Source organism: Physella acuta, unplaced genomic scaffold (assembly GCF_028476545.2).
Source record: "Physella acuta isolate Inbredline_101_S28 unplaced genomic scaffold, ASM2847654v3 ptg001806l, whole genome shotgun sequence".
NCBI lineage: Eukaryota > Metazoa > Mollusca > Gastropoda > Physidae > Physella > Physella acuta.
Window position 1 is genome coordinate 15,001 of NW_026733316.1, and position 19,993 is coordinate 34,993.

Here is a 19,993-nt window from a genome sequence, read left to right on the forward strand (position 1 = left end):
GGACGAATCGAACTGCTCGGTAGACAAAATCTCTGTGCCAGAACAGAAACAATCACCACCTACAGGGACCAGCACGATGGAAACCATGATGGCTCAACTGTTGGCTCACCTGGATAAGGTTGACCAACGGTTGGAGAGGTTAGAAAGTAGGTCAACAGCAGATAACCACGGCAAAAACTGGACAAGACATAGACAAGTTAGACAGCCGCGACCTGCAAATCCATCACTCCAGTGGACGGCTGACGGTCGACCAATCTGCCTGTACTGCTCACAGCCCGGACATATTGCACAGTACTGTCCGGGGAAACGATCGCCCTATGTAAGGCAGGTCCAGGCTACACAGGGGCGAGGTTATTGCTTAAGAAACAAAATGGAACAAGCAATGAAAGAGTCTCAAACAAGACTTGAAGAGAAATTATCAGATATTGAAAAAGAACTTCAAATTACACAAGAAAAATTAGATTTGAAGCGTTCTGAACTTCAGAATTGTGAAACTAAGCTAACAGATACTATAGCCTTGGTGGAAGAACTTAAGAATTCAAAAGACTTGTTAATAGAAAAAATGAACTGTGAAATGAACTTGGATGTTGAAAAGTTTCAAGTGAACAATTTGTTGGCTGAGAAAAATGATGATAAGGAGGAAATTGGTAGACTTAATAATGAGATCTCAATGTTAACCATGAAACTGGATAGGGAAAGTTCATGCAAATTAAAAGCACAGGAGAAATGTTCATCTTCAGAGTGTCTGTTATCTGAAGAAGAAAATAAAAATATTAGACAACAGAACAGTGTTGGCAAACTAGAAGAAATGATAGAAAAAGAAAGGCTATTGAATCAACAGTTATGAAAGCAAGTATTAGAACTAATGAAGAAGGTTAAAAATAATACACTTCTTATAGCAGATAAAGAAAAAGAAGTAGAAGTTTTGCACATTTCTATTGAGAATCTTAAATCAGTGAATACAGAAAAAGAAAATGAAGTGAAGAATTATACAGATGAACTTGAATTGCTACGATCTAATACAAATATGCAGCTAGAAGAAATAGATGATGAATATGATGAGGATGATATATATAATCGTAGAAGATTAAAACTTGAGGAACACTATGATCTTTTTGAGGATGGAGAGCCTAGAAGGAAATCTACTAGTCGCAATACTTGTAAGGCTGCGGTTAAAACACTCGGAGCCCTTATTGGCCACACTAAGCGGGTGCATGAGAATTGGAAATCTCCCAATCAGAAGATGTTTATCTGCTCAGTATGTGAGAAAAGATTTACCAAAAGAAAACTTTCACCTTACATGTGTGACATGTGGCATGAAACTTTCAAGCGCAAGAAACTACTTTTGGAGCATATCGGTAAAATTCATGTGTCTCATGGAGAATCAGCTAAGGCTATGCAGGCATACATTCGTAAGATTACTTGGAACTTAGCTATGATTGTTAACTGATGTTTTAGAATGTTTAGAAATTGAAAAATAGATATGTTGTGATTTTGTTTCTGAGGAATATGATGTAGACACATTTAGTATTTTGAAATAGGGATAACTGTCAATCTTTTATGAATGTGACGACATTGACAGTAAGTAGAACAGTAATTTTTTTTTATGGTGTTGCGTTTGACATTGGTGAAGTGCACCTGCCAAACATTGTTTGTGGTTCAGAACACACAAAAAAAAAACGGCGGGGGTGGATGTAACTAGTGTAGTTACTAAAGACGATTGATAAGAACGCAATACAGTCTGTCAACTAAGACACGATCAAGGCCAAACTGGGCTGATGCAACGGATGCAGGTGGTGTGGACTGATAACGAATACAAAGCCACTGCGTAGTTGGGAAGCGATACGACAGAAGTGCGGAGTTGATAGTTATGATGCAACGGATAGAAACGATTACGAATACGAGGGATATAATAAGACTGCAGGACAGAAGGAGAACAGAAGTTGAAGACTGAACTGTAGAGACGTGTTTTGATTTGTGAGAATAGGTTTGGAAGCCCGAACCATGGACTCGTGTATTCTGATGTGTGAGAACTAGTGAGGACAGTGGGGGTCAGTTGGTTCATTGCATTCTTGTGGAACATTGATGCATTGCTATGTGGAGCATTTCTATTGATTCATTTAATAAAGAGATAAATGTAAACCTGCACTTCCGAGTATCTGTATTGTGGTTGATGTTGTGTGTTGGTCAAAGATAGCACAAGTAAATAGACTCGGTAACATTTGGCATTGCGGGTAAATAGACTCGGTAACATATATATGTATATATATATATATATATATATATATATATATATATATATATATATATATATATATATATATATATATATATATTTATATATTTATATATTTATATATATATATATATATATATATACACACACACACACACACATAATTATCCTATATATTCACATAGTAATGACTTTCCGTGCATTTACGTGTCCTGTTTATGTGTGGAAAAAGACATTGCACATACGTACTCAAAAAGAAAAAAAAAACTTTGATTGGCAATATACTTGGTGTTTAATTTTGAAACCAATTGTTATTAATATTTACCTGTGTGACTAATACAATTGTTTGTGTTTTGGTTTTAGCGAAATTTCAATAAAAACAGCACAAGTGTGCTTTGAAGATTAGCTTATTAACTCCAGACTCCCACAAATAACCCTTCTTCTTCAGTTTGTATTCAAACTACTTTGGTAAAAAATAAATTTGACTAAGAAAATAAGACTTCTTTTTTGACATTTAATACACAATTATTAAGTAACTCAGAACTTATGTTTTTAAAACTAGTTTAAAATGTTAGAAAAAATTGTACATAACACAATTCACATTAAACTAGTATAATGTAATTATTTAGATAATATAGAAATATACAAGTGTGTTGTTTTATTTTGTTTATATTTACAACTAAAATCAAACTGTGAGAACATGGAACTATATTAAGTATTATATATTAATCAAAATCGTACACAAAAATAAAAACAGTAACTTTTAAAAAATCATTTGTAATGGAGATTTTAGTATTTCATGCTTCTAATTTTCTAAAAAAAATTTATGTGAGTGTTTTAACAAGATAAGTTTTACATTTATTTTTTAGGTTACCTTAGTTTTAAGTTTTTAATGTTTTGTATTGATTTTATGCAGCTGCTATTTTGTTTCTGAAATAAAAACATCTCCCATAGTTTTACACGTTTTGTAGTTTTATATACAAGATGCATCCATTAACGGACATGCTTATGAAGCCCTACAACATACATATAAACCTACTTGCAGCATTACACATTAAATATTTAACACACTGCACACACATGTTCATTCACAGATACAGGACTTGTTTAAATAAATACAAATTGATGATAAATATTCGTAAAGTAAGAATACACCTCAGACATCGACAGAAGAAAATTATTTTACAACAGATATCTCAACATGTTTTTGTAATAGGTTTTCATAAAAGCACATTTTTTTTTTACTAATGCAGTTTTAAATTAAATATTTATTACACTCTTGATTCAACATTTAGAAACAATTTTAATAAACATACAAAAAATTCAATATTATATAGCAAACCTACTTCACTAGTGTGACAGATGCGTTAAAAATATTACAATATCATTTAGATATTGATTTATAGTGATATTGTTCTGACTATATTAAGAATTGCACTTCAAATGATTAATGATCAGTTAATGAGTGAGTTCTTAAACAACTTTTAAATGTGAGTGTATAAAAGTATCAAACTGAGTAGGTTCAATATTTTTTCTACATTATTACTTCCTTATAATATATATATTTATATATATATATATATATTTATATATATATATATATATATATATATATATATATATATATATATATATATATATATATATATATATATATATATATATATCTATAAAGATGTAGGCCTAATTAATTTTAAACACTTTTTAAAAATGTTGACATTCACTGTATTTATATATAATGCCTTTGAATGTTAGAGAAATAAAAATATTAAAGTGAAACATGTTTTATACATAAAATAACATTTTTAATTTCCTGAGTGGTTAGTTTACTTTTAGACCAAATGTTCCTTCCTATGTTTAAACTATTAATTTCTAAACAAGCAGAAATATTTTTTTTAATGCTTTCAAAAGTAATTGAAAAAAGTCATCAGTCAACCATTATATTGGTAAGCTCGGATAAGTTAAAGACAAAAACTCATTTTAGTTTTCAAATAAATTGATTATGCTAATTTTGATGATTTACTTATCATCATAGCAATAAAAAATTAAAACCGATAACTCCTACAGTAACAAAAATATTGAGTTATATCCCTTTAGATGTTTTATGGTCTAAAAGGCCAATGATAGTTGAGATTAAATGCATTTTTTGGGCGGTAAGAATTGTACTAGAATTACAAAATCTTTACAGCTTCTTAACTATAATGGGATACAATTAATAGAACGTCACCAATATAAAAAAGAGAAAACAGACAACAAATGTTGAATTTTTTCCAGAATAGTTGCATCATTAATATCTGGTAGATTATGCAGATAGCAGATAGACTGAATTATGATGTTAAATTGATAAACCTAGAAGAAACTGGTGCTGACGTTATGCTTTGAAACTTTGTTGATAGTCGTTGATCGGCTGTATTAAATCTTTATAATCTCCTGTAGCTATCTATGGTGCATCAGGAGGAAATCTAGGCCCACTAAAATAATCTAACAGGAAGAATTCCTCATTGTTCTTATAAACTTGAAATGACAGTAAATGATCTCAAGTTCTTTTTATAAGGCAAGTGAACACACACGCAGGAGATTTTTTTTTCTTAGTTCTTCTGGAGGACGAAAAAAAAGATGCAGTTATTCCCCTTTCAGTTTCCATTATGTCCAAACTGTCGTTGAAAACCATACAGGTATTTTTATGATTTCCTGATACTGTCAAGCAAGTCTGTTTGAACATTGATGTGAAACAAATCAGATCTGACACAATTAATGACCCAGCGGGACAGTGTTTTCTGTACACGGTGACCAGTGTGTCACCCGGTGACCCGTGTGTCAGCCGGTCACCAGTGTGTCACCTATCGACAGATGTTGAGCTTCAGCGTTTTGATGCAGGTCTTGCACTTGACGTAGCAGCACCAGTAGTACTTGCACTCGCATCGCTCCTCCTTCTCCATGGTGAAGTTGTCGTGCCCTCGACCACAGCACATGGACTCACAGTTGATGGGCCCTCGACCTTTGGCCTCGCAGTATCTGAAACATTAGACCAATCAACGATTAGAATTGGCTGTAGAACGATTGATTGGTGTTAGGGTTGTCATTAGTTTAAAAATGGAAGAAAATATAATATAAATAACACGTTTTTAATCAATTGAACTCTCAGCGTCGATAATCAACACAGATATATACAAGTCCGACCAAGCACTAAACTAACACAAGCAAGTGCAATAAACCCACACCTCAAAATACAAACCTACCCAACAAAAAAAAACTCATCAATTACTCAATCAACTGAAACCCACCAACAATCACCTCCCAGAAAAAAAACACTAAAATCCCACCAAGTACTCATCCTAACCAAAATCCCACCAAGTACTCACCTCCCACTAAAAATCTCACCAAGTACTCACCTCCCTCTAAAAACCCCACCAAGTACTCACCTCCCACTAAAAATCCCACCAAGAACTCACCTCCCTCTAAAAATCCCACCAAGTACTCACCTCCCACTAAAAATCTCACCAAGTACTCACCTCCCTCTAAAAATCCCACCAAGTACTCACCTCCCACTAAAAATCCCACCAAGTACTCACCTCCCACTAAAAATCCCACCAAGTACTCACCTCCCACTAAAAATCCCACCAAGTACTCACCTCCCACTAAAAATCCCACCAAGTACTCAACTCCCACTAAAAATCCCACCAAGTACTCACCTCCCTCTAAAAATCCCACCAAGTACTCACCTCCCTCTAAAAATCCCACCAAGTACTCACCTCCCTCTAAAAATCCCACCAAGTACTCACCTCCCACTAAAAATCCCACCAAGTACTCACCTCCCACTAAAAATCCCACCAAGTACTCACCTCCCTCTACAAATTAAACCAAGTACTCACCTCCCACTAAAAATCCCACCAAGTACTCACCTCCCACTAAAAATCCCACCAAGTACTCACCTCCCACTAAAAATCCCACCAAGTACTCACCTCCCTCTAAAAATCCCACCAAGTACTCACCTCCCACTAAAAATCCCACCAAGTACTCACCTCCCTCTAAAAATCCCACCAAGTACTCACCTCCCACTAAAAATCCCACCAAGTACTCACCTCCCTCTAAAAATCCCACCAAGTACTCACCTCCCTCTAAAAATCCCACCAAGTACTCACCTCCCACTAAAAATCCCACCAAGTACTCACCTCCCTCTAAAAATCCCACCAAGTACTCACCTCCCACTAAAAATCCCACCAAGTACTCACCTCCCTCTTACAATCCCACCAAGTACTCCCCTCCCACTAAAAATCCAACGTACTCACCTCCCACTAAAAATCCCACCAAGTACTCACCTCCCTCTAAAAATCCCACCAAGTACTCACCTCCCAACAGTACCCACTGACCCCGTCTTCTCATCTGGACTGCAGTAATCTGGACTCTTCTCGTAGTAAACCAACTCGTCGTCCTTGAAAGATGTCTTCACGTTGTTGACAGGCACCAGAACCTTCTCTTTCTTCTTCCTCTTCCTCTTCACCTGTCAGGGAAAGCAATGGATTGCAATCATGTTCAATTTCAAGATTTCTAATAATAGTACTATACTTTACTTTGTTGCAATAAATAAAAGGGGAAATAACTAGATTAGGTAGTAATGATAACTCTGTACATGTGGTTTGTGGTTTCCATGGTTGCATGGCTAGGGCCGACAATGAGTGCTAATTAGAGGAAGATAATTGATGATTACAGTTAATTAATCGCAATCTGCTGGTCGTGTTTTAAAACAAACACTTTGAGCGTGTGGGATGTCGACTTCAACGAACGAAGTGCTTATGAAACTGAAATGTCGACCTATTATATTTTACAGTTCCTAGATACTAAAAGCATAAAACAAAACAAGTAATAAAAATCTATATTATCAACAGATTTTAAAAGCACTGAATATAAACCTGTGACCGACTTAGTTCCAGTAATGTTTTATTTTGACATTGTGTTAATACCATATATGGAGTGATGGTGCAACTACCGGGGTTTTTCCACTGTCTTATTAAGAGTGTCTAAGACGTGGAAATTTTCCATCAAGATCTGATTGATTAATTCAGATCAGCTGACCACCCCCCAACCAATGGCCACATGAGTTGAGGATAACCTCCCCTGTCGCCTAAGTCTTTAACAAGATCGCCCACAGGCGACACGAGGCAGTCCACCTTGATCAAGCAGTCCATCTTGACCATGCCGTCTATTTTGTCCGGCAATAGATTCTGACCATTTGAACGTGAGAGAACTTAAGTCCTGAGTGTGCTAAGCTTTCTTAAGTTGTTTTAGTCTTCTAGTATAATATTACTTGTCGCCAAGTGATTCTTGAAGCTATAGCAGGGTTGTGTGACCTGTGGCTATTTTTTATACAGTGTTCAAATCTGTGATAGTATTTTTTCTTACGCTTTGTAAGTTGGGTTTTGTTATTTTCTAAATTAAATATTTTATCTCGTTTAACCTAGTGTTCTGCCACAACTGTGTTCGCTTATTAAAGGTTGTATGCAGATTGAATGAGTTGTTATCTTCAATAGTATCACTAGTTTTCCCTAGACATCGAAATCGAGCCCTAGTGTGTTGTTGGGTTAGCGTTCATTCATCTAGGCTTTAAGTCATTTACATATAACCCCGAAAAAAGAATCCGGGGACGTTCACCATCTATCTGGCTGGTAGATAGGTAAACGTTACAAAGTGGGGGCTCGTCCGGGATTTAATCTGTCGTTCCAGTTGTTGGTTATATCAGTTAAACACTAAGTTTAGTTTGATTTAGTTGTTTTTCTATCCAGTGGCGCCGTGTTATTACAACGCGCGCAAGCATAGAGTTATCTAGGTCAAAAGCCAGACGTGTCACGATAAGAGGTCAAGTACACGGCCCAACGCTCCGTGTTAATTTAGAGAATCTAGGCTTGTTTTGATTTTGAAAGTTAGTGTTATGGAATCTTTTTTGGCTAATCCCACTTTTGAGGAGGTAGAAAAGTTGAGTAGAAAAGTTTTGATTAGTGTTGTTAAGGAATTGAAATTGGAGTATTCTGTTACGCAGAAATCAGAGGTGTTGAGAGATAAAATTGTTGTTCATTTTATTAATGAAGGGGTATTTGATGAAAGTTTGTTGGCTGGTGTGTTACTCCGTGAGGAGAAACCTCTAGAGAAGGTAGAATTAGAAGCTAAAATTGCTTTAGAGAAGGAGAAGGTTGCTCTAGAAGAGAAGGAGTTTTTATTAAAAGAAAAGGAGTTAGAGGCTAAAATTGCTTTAGATAAGAGGAGGTTGGAATTAGAGTTTGGTCAAGTTAGTGATGTTACTTCTCTGGTAGATCCAAAAAAGTTGTCGGTGGGGCAAGTGATTGCCAAATTTGGGAAATTAGTTCCTAAATTTGATGAAACAGATTTGGTCGTTTTCTTTAACTCATTTGAGAGTTTAGCGAAGACATGTGAATGGCCCGAAACTTCCATTACTGCTTTATTGAGCTCGGTCCTTACAGGGAAAGCTGCAAAAACATACCAGGCACTCTCTCACGACGTTCAAAATAACTATAGTTTGGTCAAGACTGCCATTTTGAAGGCCTACGAACTGACGCCCGAGGCCTATCGGATGAAATTCCGAGCACTCCGCAAGTTACCCACTCAATCATATGTGGAATTTCTCTTTGAAAAGGAGAAAATATTCTCAAGGTGGCTACACTCTGAGGAAGTTTCTGAGTTTGAGAAACTCAGGTCACTTATCCTAAGGGAAGAATTCCTAACGTCCCTGCCTGAAGACATACGACTTCACATACTGGATAACAAGATAATGGACACCCAGAAGGCTGCTGAGTCGGCTGACACATATATGTTGGTGCACAAGAAACCACCAGTGTCAGGAAACCGCCTCAACCCCGTGCTTCCCCTTTTTGGCAGCAATCCTCCTGTTGGCCAACACGTGAAGGCATTACAGTCCAGAGAGAAATCAAGATTAACTCTCAATCGTCGAGCAGTATGCCAGTTCTGCAAAAGACCTGGTCATCTTGTCAAGGACTGTTACAAACGTCGTCAATATAACAGAGAGGTGGTGCGTACTTCTGCGCACTATGCTCTATCCCCTCAAGCAGCCAGTTCAACTATGAACTCTAGAATTCTAAGGGACGCTAACCCTAAGTGTCCGCAAGAAGGCAGTCAAGTCTCCAAACATTATGTGCAGTCACATTTTGATTGTTCACGCCACCATCCAGTTTCTTCCGAGTCTACCGATCTCGAGGGATCGAGAAAGGTTGACTTTTCATCTTTCATTACAGAAGCTATCATTAGCAAACCAGGTGATCCGTCGTCTCAGCAGAATATCACCGTCCTAAGAGACACAGGAGCGTCACAATCACTTCTTTTGAAAAGTTCAATGGACATTACACCAGAGACGAACACCGGAAATATTTCCATTATCCAGGGAGTGGGGACAAAATCTACTGTCGTCCCTCTACACAAGTTTGCCCTGAAACATCATCTCGTCGAAGGTGAAGTCATTTTAGGTGTGATAGATAGTATTCCTGTCCCAGGAGTACACCTACTTCTAGGGAATGACCTTGCGGGACGCAAAGTATACCCCTGTACGGTTCCAAACCCCTTGTCAACAGTTCCAGATAATGATAATGAACTGTATCCTGCATGTGTGGTGACAAGAAGCCAGACCAAACAATTGGCTGACACAACGTCTGAACCACACCTACCATCATCGTCAAGAAATTCCACTCCCAAACTGGAGTCTATGCTTCCAGAAAACACAAGCCTGGGCTTACCCCTGAGGATATCTCAGGAAGACATCATTAAAGCTCAACAAGTCGACGCGGAACTCAAAGCAATGGTCGAAAAATCTCTCTCATCTGACGATGGGGAGTATTTCTCCGAGAACGGCCTCTTCTTTCGTCGCTCTGTACCAGTGGATGCCTCACCTGCCGAACCATGGTTGGGTAAAAACCAGCTGTGGGTCCCTCCACCTTTTCGGCATGAAATACTGAGACTGGCACATGACCATCCAATGTCAGCGCACCCGGGAGTCACTAAAACGACGGCGAAGATCAAAGAACTGTTCTTTTGGCCCAAAATGAGAAATGATGTGTCGCGTTACTGCAAAAGTTGCACGAACTGTCAGTTGGCCGGAAAGCCGAACCAGAAAATTCCTAAGGCCCCTTTGAGTCCGATTCCTGTATTAGAAGAACCCTTTTCTAAAATCGTCATGGACTGTGTAGGTCCCTTGCCTAAAACCAAGGCGGGCAACGAGTACCTACTTACCTTTATGTGTTCAAGTACCCGTTTTCCCGAGGCGTTCCCCTTACGGAACATTAAGGCAAAGACTGTAGTCAGAGCCATGACCCGGTTCTTCACTACCTTTGGATTACCTAGAATCGTTCAAACAGATCAAGGCAGCAACTTCACCAGTCACCATTTTCAGGAAGCGCTAGCCAAGCTAGGCGTTACCCACATCACCAGCTCAGCCTACCACCCTCAGTCTCAAGGCGTACTTGAGAGGTTCCACCAAACCCTCAAAACCATGCTAAGAACATTCGCTAAAAGTAACACCCAATGGGATGAGACTGTTCCTTGGATTATTTTCGCCGCGAGGGACTGTGTCCAGGACTCTTTAGGCTACTCTCCTTTTCAACTTGTGTTTGGACATTCTGTCCGTGGTCCCCTGAAGCTGATCCACGAACGATGGACAGGTACCAGTGATCATCCAGTGGAAAACTTTGACGATTTTCACGTTCGACTGAAAGCCGTGTGCGAAATGGCTCACAAGAACTTAAGAAAGGCCCAAGTGAGAATGAAAGGACTGTATGATAAGAGTTCTCGCAAACGAACATTCAATCCAGGCGACAAAGTTCTTGTGCTAGTGCCTAATCTGAACAATGCGTTATCCTTGAGATATTGTGGACCCTTTACTGTGCATTCAAAATTAAGTGATTTGAACTATGTTGTCAATACGCCCGACAGAAGAAGGAAACAGACAGTGTATCATGTTAACTCACTGAAAAAGTATTATGATAATTGTAACAATTTTCATTCCACAGCTAAAATTACTTTACCTGTATGTTCAAATGTTTCTGATGATGTGATACATGATAAATTGAAACCCCCAAAATTGGTAAATTCTTCCTTTTTAGATCATCTAAATGACCACCTTATGCATTTGTCCACAGAGGAAAGCCATAAATTGTCTCAGTTATTTGAGACATTTCCCTCTATCTTTGGGGATGTCCCCAAAGAAGCGAAGGTCCCACCTCATGATGTAGACGTAGGTGACGCAAAACCCATCAAACAACACCCCTATAGAGTTAACCCGGAAAAAGCTGCTTTGATAAAAGATGAAATTGATTATATGCTTAAGAATGATATCATTGAGCCCAGTTTCAGCAACTGGAGTTCCCCATGTCTCTTAGTCCCGAAAGACGGTGGATCTTTCAGGTTTGTGACCGACTTTAGGAAGGTAAATGCGCTCACCAAAGCTGATTCCTATCCATTACCTCGAATAGAAGACGTTATTGATAAAGTTGGTCAAGCTAAGATAATTTCCAAAATTGATTTACTTTCAGGATACTGGCAAATCCCCTTATCTGACCGTGCAAAAGAAATATCTGCTTTTGTAACCCCTAATGGTTTTTATAGATACAAACGTATGCCCTTTGGTATGCGAAATGCTGGTCAAACTTTCCAGCGGGTCATTAACTCTGTCATTGCTGACATAGACCAATGTGAGGCCTACATAGATGATATAGTTGTATTTTCTAATACTTTTGAAGTCTATGTCTCTTCTTCAACCAATCCAGTCAGAGTGTTTTCTGACCATGATCCCCTGAAATTTACCTCTAAGTTAGGACACACAAATCAAAGAATATTGAGATGGTGTTTATATTTCCAAAATTTTAATCTGGAAATTTCACACATTAGGGGTAGTGATAATGTTGTGGCTGATTGTTTGTCAAGGATGTAAAATCTTATTGCACACATTGATCATGTGACATGTTTTGTGGTTCATTAGGACCATACACAAGTGTTGTGTTTGGGTGACACTCACATGAAAATGAGTGGTATGAGTTTTGAATTTTTCAAAATTCCCATCCTGTTGAAAATTTTGTTTATTTTCAGGTGAACCTTAATTAAAGGTGGTTTTCGATTATATGTAATCTTTTATGATAATATGTCTCATATGACTCAGTTGATATTGTAGCTAGTCATTGAAATAAAGGTTTTACCCTGGCGGGTTTACCACTTTTAATATCCACATGGAAATATTGTAATACCTTTTTTTTTTTGAGGGCTTTTGATGTATAATGATTTCTTGAAGGGTTACTCCCCTTTCACGAATTGTAAAAGTTTGAGTTACTTCCCTTTTATGTTCAGGGATATTTTCATCTGGTATTAAGATTTCGATTGGCTACATTTGTAAAACATTTTTTTTATTTCATTGCCAGATTGGTTCATTATGTATGTTTTTGTGGAACCTATCTGTCACTTCCAAAAAGGGAGGGGATGTGACCTACTTAGTTCCAGTAATGTTTTATTTTGACATTGTGTTAATACCATATATGGAGTGATGGTGCAACTACCGGGGTTTTTCCACTGTCTTATTAAGAGTGTCTAAGACGTGGAAATTTTCCATCAAGATCTGATTGATTAATTCAGATCAGCTGACCACCCCCCAACCAATGGCCACATGAGTTGAGGATAACCTCCCCTGTCGCCTAAGTCTTTAACAAGATCGCCCACAGGCGACACGAGGCAGTCCACCTTGATCAAGCAGTCCATCTTGACCATGCCGTCTATTTTGTCCGGCAATAGATTCTGACCATTTGAACGTGAGAGAACTTAAGTCCTGAGTGTGCTAAGCTTTCTTAAGTTGTTTTAGTCTTCTAGTATAATATTACTTGTCGCCAAGTGATTCTTGAAGCTATAGCAGGGTTGTGTGACCTGTGGCTATTTTTTATACAGTGTTCAAATCTGTGATAGTATTTTTTCTTACGCTTTGTAAGTTGGGTTTTGTTATTTTCTAAATTAAATATTTTATCTCGTTTAACCTAGTGTTCTGCCACAACTGTGTTCGCTTATTAAAGGTTGTATGCAGATTGAATGAGTTGTTATCTTCAATAGTATCACTAGTTTTCCCTAGACATCGAAATCGAGCCCTAGTGTGTTGTTGGGTTAGCGTTCATTCATCTAGGCTTTAAGTCATTTGCATATAACCCCGAAAAAAGAATCCGGGGACGTTCACCATCTATCTGGCTGGTAGATAGGTAAACGTTACAAACCCATAAAGCATGTTTCTTTCTATACTTAAAAATAAAATAGTATAGTAAAGGAATTGGTCCCTAAAATGTATTACTTCTTCTTTCAGAGGCAACCCAGCACTATTTTGTACCTGATTCATATTGGCGAATACAAAAACAGCTGGATATGTTTACATATGCTAAGGCCAAAATAGACGCACGGTATTTCATCTGCACAAAGGGGGTGTCAATTTCGAGGGTACTTTACTATTTTCTGTTGAAAGTTGGATGAGGGGAAGAAAGGAGAATAAAAGAACTTTGTTGTTAGCAGTCAAAAGAATGTCTGAAATAATAAAATTCTTCAAACATCCGTTTTGCGAGAGTCCATCAAGTAACGCGGTGTCATCGAGCGGTTAGGGTTAGGGTTAGAGTTAGAGTTATAGTTAGGGTTAGGGTTAGAGTTAGGGTTAGGGCTAGGGTTAGGGTTAGGGTTAGGGTTAGAGTTAGGGTTAGAGTTAGGGCTAGGGTTAGAGTTAGGGCTAGGGCTAGGGTTAACGTTAGGGTTAGGGCTAGGGTTAGAGTTAGGGCTAGGGTTACCGTTAGGGTTAGGGCTAGGGTTAGAGTTAGGGCTAGGGTTATGGTTAGAATTAGGGCTAGGGTTAGAGTTGGGTTAGGTTAGGGTTAGAGTAAAAAGGTGGTTACCTCGACAGTAATGGGCTAGGGTTAGGGTTAGGGCTAGAGTTAGGGTTAGAGTAAAAAGGTGGTTACCTCCACAGCAATAGGTTAGGGCTAGGGTTAGGGTTAGAGTAAAAAGGTGGTTACCTCCACATCAATAGGTTAGAGTTAGGGCTAGAGTTAGGGTTAGAGTAAAAAGGTGGTTACCTCCACAGCAATAGGTTAGAGTTAGGGCTAAAGTTAGGGTTAGAGTAAAAAGGTGGTGTGAATACCCCCACAGCAATAGGTTAGGGTTAGAGTTAGGGTTAGAGTAAAAAGGTGGTTACCTCGACAGCAATTGGCTAGGGTTAGGGTTAGAGTTAGGGTTAGAGTTAGGGTTAGGGTTAGAGTTAGGGTTAGAGTTAGGGTTAGAGTAAAAAGGTGGTTACCTCGACAGCAATGGGCTAGGGTTAGGGTTAGAGTTAGGGTTAGAGTTAGGGTTAGAGTAAAAAGGTGGTTACCTCGACAGCAATGGGCTAGGGTTAGGGTTAGAGTTAGGGTTAGAGTTAGGGTTAGAGTAAAAAGGTGGTTACCTCGACAGCAATGGGCTAGGGTTAGGGTTAGAGTTAGGGTTAGAGTTAGGGTTAGAGTAAAAAGGTGGTTACCTCGACAGCAATGGGCTAGGGTTAGGGTTAGAGTTAGGGTTAGAGTTAGGGTTAGAGTAAAAAGGTGGTTACCTCGACAGCAATGGGTTAGGTTTAGGGTTAGGGTTAGAGTTAGGGTTAGAGTAAAAAGGTGGTTACCTCGACAGCAATGGCGTATCTGTCCTTGAGCCGGGCCCCGATGGTGTCGAAGCTAGGCAGGGCCCTCCAGCACGTCATGATGGAGCAGGACCCTGACACGCCGTGGCACTTACAGGACCTGGTGATACTGTCAGCAACAACCTGGGGAGAGAAGTGGTTGTCAGTGGTTGTCAGTGGTTGTCAGTGGTTGTCAGTGGTTGTCAGTGGTTGTCAGTGGTTGTCAGTGGTTGTCAGTGGTTGTCAGTGGTTGTCAGTGGTTGTCAGTGGTTGTCAGTGGTTGTCAGTGGTTTACATGATAGTGTCAATAACAACATGGGGTGTGGTTGTCAGTTGACAGTGGTTTACATGATAGTTTCAGATACAACCTGGGGGGGGGGAAGTGGTTGTCAGTTGTCAGTAGTTTACATGATAGTGTCAATAACAACCTGGGGGTGGGGGGGGGGGGGGGGGTTGTCAGTTGTCAGTGGTTGTCAGTTGACAGTGGTTTACATGATAGTGTCAGATACAACCTGGGGGGGGGGTGGTTGTCAGTTGTCAGTTTTCAGTAGTTTACATGATAGTGTCAATAACAACCTGGGGGGGGGGGGTGTCAGTTGTCAGTGGTTTATATGATAGTGTCTGATACAACCTAGGTGGGGGGGAGAGAAGTAGTTGTCAGTTGCCAGTGGTTTACATGATAGTGTCAGATACAACCTGGGGGGGGGAGTGGTTGTCAGTTGTCAGTGGTTTACATGATAGTGTCAATAACAACCTGGGGGGGGGGTGTCAGTTGTCAGTGGTTTATATGATAGTGTCTGATACAACCTAGGTGGGGGGAGAGAAGTAGTTGTCAGTTGTCAGTGATTTATATCATAGTGTTAGCTACAAACAGGGGGGGGGGGGGAGAGAAAGAAAGGGAGAGAATAAATTTCAAGTGTTTTTCAGTTGTTCGCCACTTCTATGACATAGCTAGACGGAGATCGGCATGACACGTGACTCCCGTCATTAGAGATGGTGTGCGGGGCGGGGTGGGCAAAAGACACTTTTCCGTTAGAAGGTACCATACTGCCATTGTTCATCACAGATCAGACCAAACCATGACGCATGTCTACCTGGATTACCAGCTTTAGTTCTTAGCGAATAACCCTGGTAACAGGCTCCGGTTGTAGATAAATGGCTGCTGTGCACAGTGTAACAAAAAAGGTATCAGCTTGTAGCTTTAAACACCTGTAAGTTCACCCTTATATCACCCTCTTATCCAATAAAAGTTTCAGTTTTTTTTAAAAAAAAATATGTATTCAAGGAAATGAAAAGACTAGATGAAATAGAAGAAATGCACAGACTAAAAAGGTAACCTTGAACGAACAAAGAAAATTAAACATTAAGCAATTGCGAGATCTTCCATTGAAAATTAAATCAACATTAAACTTGAACAAAAAAAACGAGTATTACGCATCAAATAGTAATTTCCCTTTAAATCTCAAAACACACAACCTATCAAAACACCCAAATAAAGCTTCTAACACATCAATCTGTCTTATCGAGCAAACTTGAACGCTTTGTAAATTTGACCTGAAAATTTGTTTTCACCTTTCGTCGACCCTCTCACCTGGCCACTTCTGCACCTACTTAACCTCTGACCATTTTTTATGCCTCTTTGACAGATAGCTACAAGAAGAATAATTCCCTACGGCTACAATGAAAAAGCCGCTGTTTGAGATAGCATCACTTAGTACGTCGACCTAGCACCAGTCCTGTTGAAAGTCTTTTGCATCAAGGCATGGATTTGTTGAAAGCGGATTTTACTTTTCGTTTAGTTCATGTCAGTAAAACGCTAATCAGTCGCGAATCTCGACAAGGGCTATTTGATAGTAAATCTAAAAGCTTTTGATTAAAATGATATAATTTGAAATATGTTCGTCATTTTTTTAAATAGTGTCCGTGTTCTTGAGTTTAATTAACTTAAGTACCAGATCTACTTTATTTAGCGACGGTTTCGTTGTTTTTAATTCAAGTCACCGACGAACCAGTTTTACCTTTTTTTTTACATTCTTTTCGCAGTCCTGAATTTAATTAAATAATGCATATTTTAAACACCATTTTAAAGAATATTTAAAATTGTAATAATATACTTGGTTTCATCTCGTTATTCCGTTTTAGTAAAATCATGTATGTAAGCATGAAAGTGTGGGCATCCTTTTCTCGGTTTATAAATAAAAAATTTCTCCATTGAAAAATCGCTGGGTCTAATAAACGCATATTTAGTTTACTTACATGGCTAATAATCACAAATAATATTTTTCTTGTGGTGATTAACAGAATTTTTATCAGGCATCTCTATGGAAAGGCACGAAGGAACTTCCATCCACCCCCTTTCGAACGAAATATTTATATAGAACCCCCTCACCCGAAAGCTTTAAGTGCCCAACATTCCCGGAGTAAAATCTCTTGAAGAAATCACGGAGCTGAATACGCAGTCCAAGATTTGTTATAAAGATCAGACAATCTCTGATCATTTATAAAATACGATTGAACATATTATTGATATGCTAATACATTATGCTAATACATTAGTAAAACATGTTCGATTAATAATTTTTAAAATATCATACATGACACAAAATATGTTTATGCTAGAGGCGCGGACAGAACTAGAGCCCCTGTATACATGTAATTATATATTTATACAGAGTTATATAAGGATGGTAGGGCGATAGAGCGCTCGACTACTTGCCCGAAGGGTTCAAGTTCGGATCTCGATAAGACCTTGAGAATGCAGGACGTTCCTGAGTCCACTCAGCTATAATTGGTACCTGACTAACATTAGGGATGATAAAGGCTGCTGTGCCTAGTTGTGTGTTGACCAAACCATCCCTTCATATGTGGAGGGCAAGAAACAAAAGCATTGTGCTCTGCATCTATTCTATTGGTCGTTATATATATATATATATATATATATATATATATATATATATATATATATATATATATATATATATATATATCCTGTTTTGTAGGTATAGATGGATTAATGTTGTCTGTAGGCTGTGCCAGCAAACTTAGAACTAGACTGTAGTATGGTTTCTTTTAAAAATTCTACTGCTTCACGCATCAATAATCTATTTGAAGCGGCTGAAAGAAATTAATTGGTAAGTTTTATGACTGCTCCCATTGATTAAAAATGTGTGAATCAAGTGGGGCAACAGCCAGCTTTATTGTTATTGTCTTCTCTAGTTAGCTTCAAAGCCTGATAAGAAAAAGGCGAATTAGCATTTAAATGTTGAGGAGTTTTTATTGCTTCCGGTCACATTGTAAACTTCAGCAGCTGAAGATAATATCTGCGATCGTAAAAAAAAAGTTTCGCGCAGCTGTGAGGGGCGCTAGTTAGCTTGGGGGGGGGGGAGGGGGGCTGACCTTTCAGGTTCGTTAACGCAACACAAATGAATCTAGAGTTATCGGTATTCTACAAAGTAATTCTCGTAGTATTCTGTAAAACACAGTTCTTTTTAAATCTTTGGAAACGATTAAATATTTCTCTTTTAAGAAGATTTGACTGAAGCAGCAATTGTATTATTTTGACTTCGGTTGGCTGAAGGTAAACAGCGGTTTTCTATACTAGCATGGACACTTTGTTTGCTGGTTTAATTTATGGTGGTTATAAGTTTAAGGTACCAGAACAATTTACACATTTTACTTAGGAGGGGTGGGGGGCACTTTTAGCTGGACATCAGCTAGACCTTAGGAGTCGTCGATAAATGACGATACACTTGTAAGGGGGAGGGGGTCCGTAATTTTGTGATGGTGCGTGATGAGGGTGGGGGGGGGGGGGGTTCTAAAAAAGCAATGCTAGAAAACGAAGTTTAACCGTTATTTCGCGTTTTAGAAAACTGTTTTAATAAATTGTAGGCCTAATAGGAATTTATTAAAATACTCTATGTTGACAGAGTCCATAAAAGATTTGGGAAAAATTTCGCTGCTTTAAGCAAAATTCAACCGCAATTTTGAGGGGTGTTATTGGCTGAGGTGTGACGTCATTTAAGGGCGGGGGTCTGGCTTTTTGTGACGATGTGTGACGGAGGGGAGAGATAAAAAAAAGTCCAAAAAGCATGACGTCATTTATCGATGACCCCCTTAGCAATAATTAGTTTCTACAAAATTTTGTTTGCACAAAGTGTCACTTCGCTGAGAAACCGAAAGTCGAACAAATAACTAATTATTTTTTTCACGGAGTGATTAAACCATTCTGACTTTTGGTAAATTATTTTCGAAAAATCATCCAATCATTATTTTTTTTATTAACCCATTTATGATTATAAAAATATTTTTTTCAGCGAACATTACTGAAATAATTATAGATTTATTTTCAGTATTCAGTGTGTTTTTGACAGAAAGCTATTTTTCAAATCTAAAAGACGATATAAAAGAACGACTCAAGACAATTAAAAAAGGACCTGTTAAATTTAGAACTTCCGCGTACAGTTTTTACGCCAGCCCCTGCCCCATCTTGACAGCTGGTGATGGTATCTGGTGGAATCATCCCGGGGACGGGCCCATCCCCAATAAACATCAGTCAGGTGTACCGACCAGGGTAAATAAGTGACGGTTGGGGACGTAAATTACGACCACCAGTGACAGCTCTGGATTGGATGCACCAGTTTAAGTCCATGTTTCTAATGGCAGTTATGGTTAACGTTTTTTATCACTAATCACCGTGGTATGAAATAAAATAAAAATTGCCCCAGGGACAGGAGGCGATAGGAACTGGAATGACGAATTATTTTCACGGAACGTAAACAAAAATCGTGCCGCGTTTATTCACGAAAACTGGCAACACACTTGTCGTGTTTCTTTGAAGTGCCCGTTTTTTTTTTTTACGAGCGGTTAAATTTATTTATTTTGCGTGCTAGATCGATCTATATTTAGACATCGATGAAAGCTTCTCAAATTTTTATGACGGCGCATCTCAAAGAGCATCAGCTGTCGCGCAGAGGTGGGACTGGACTGTTTTACTTTTGCTCTACCGTCTGCTAGCCCCGTAAATTCATCAGTCTTGGTTTCAAGCAGACGAACGACCATTCATTTTTCTGGCAATAATTCTAGAA

At 38.5% G+C, this 19,993-nt stretch overlaps 1 protein-coding gene across 1 annotated transcript in view; it reads right to left on the minus strand.

Annotated features, from left to right (window-relative positions):
* Positions 1-3,923: 3,923 nt before the first annotated feature.
* The window catches only part of LOC131930575 (protein Wnt-11b-2), a 73,307-nt gene continuing 57,237 nt past the window's right edge, over positions 3,924-19,993 (minus strand). The window contains exons 5-7 of the mRNA XM_059287116.1: positions 14,913-15,053; positions 6,586-6,737; positions 3,924-5,251 (exon numbers count right to left, since the gene is read on the minus strand). Of these exons, the coding sequence (XP_059143099.1) occupies positions 5,077-5,251; positions 6,586-6,737; positions 14,913-15,053 (468 nt within the window). The 3' untranslated portion in view covers positions 3,924-5,076. The remainder of the gene's footprint in view (positions 5,252-6,585; positions 6,738-14,912; positions 15,054-19,993) is intronic.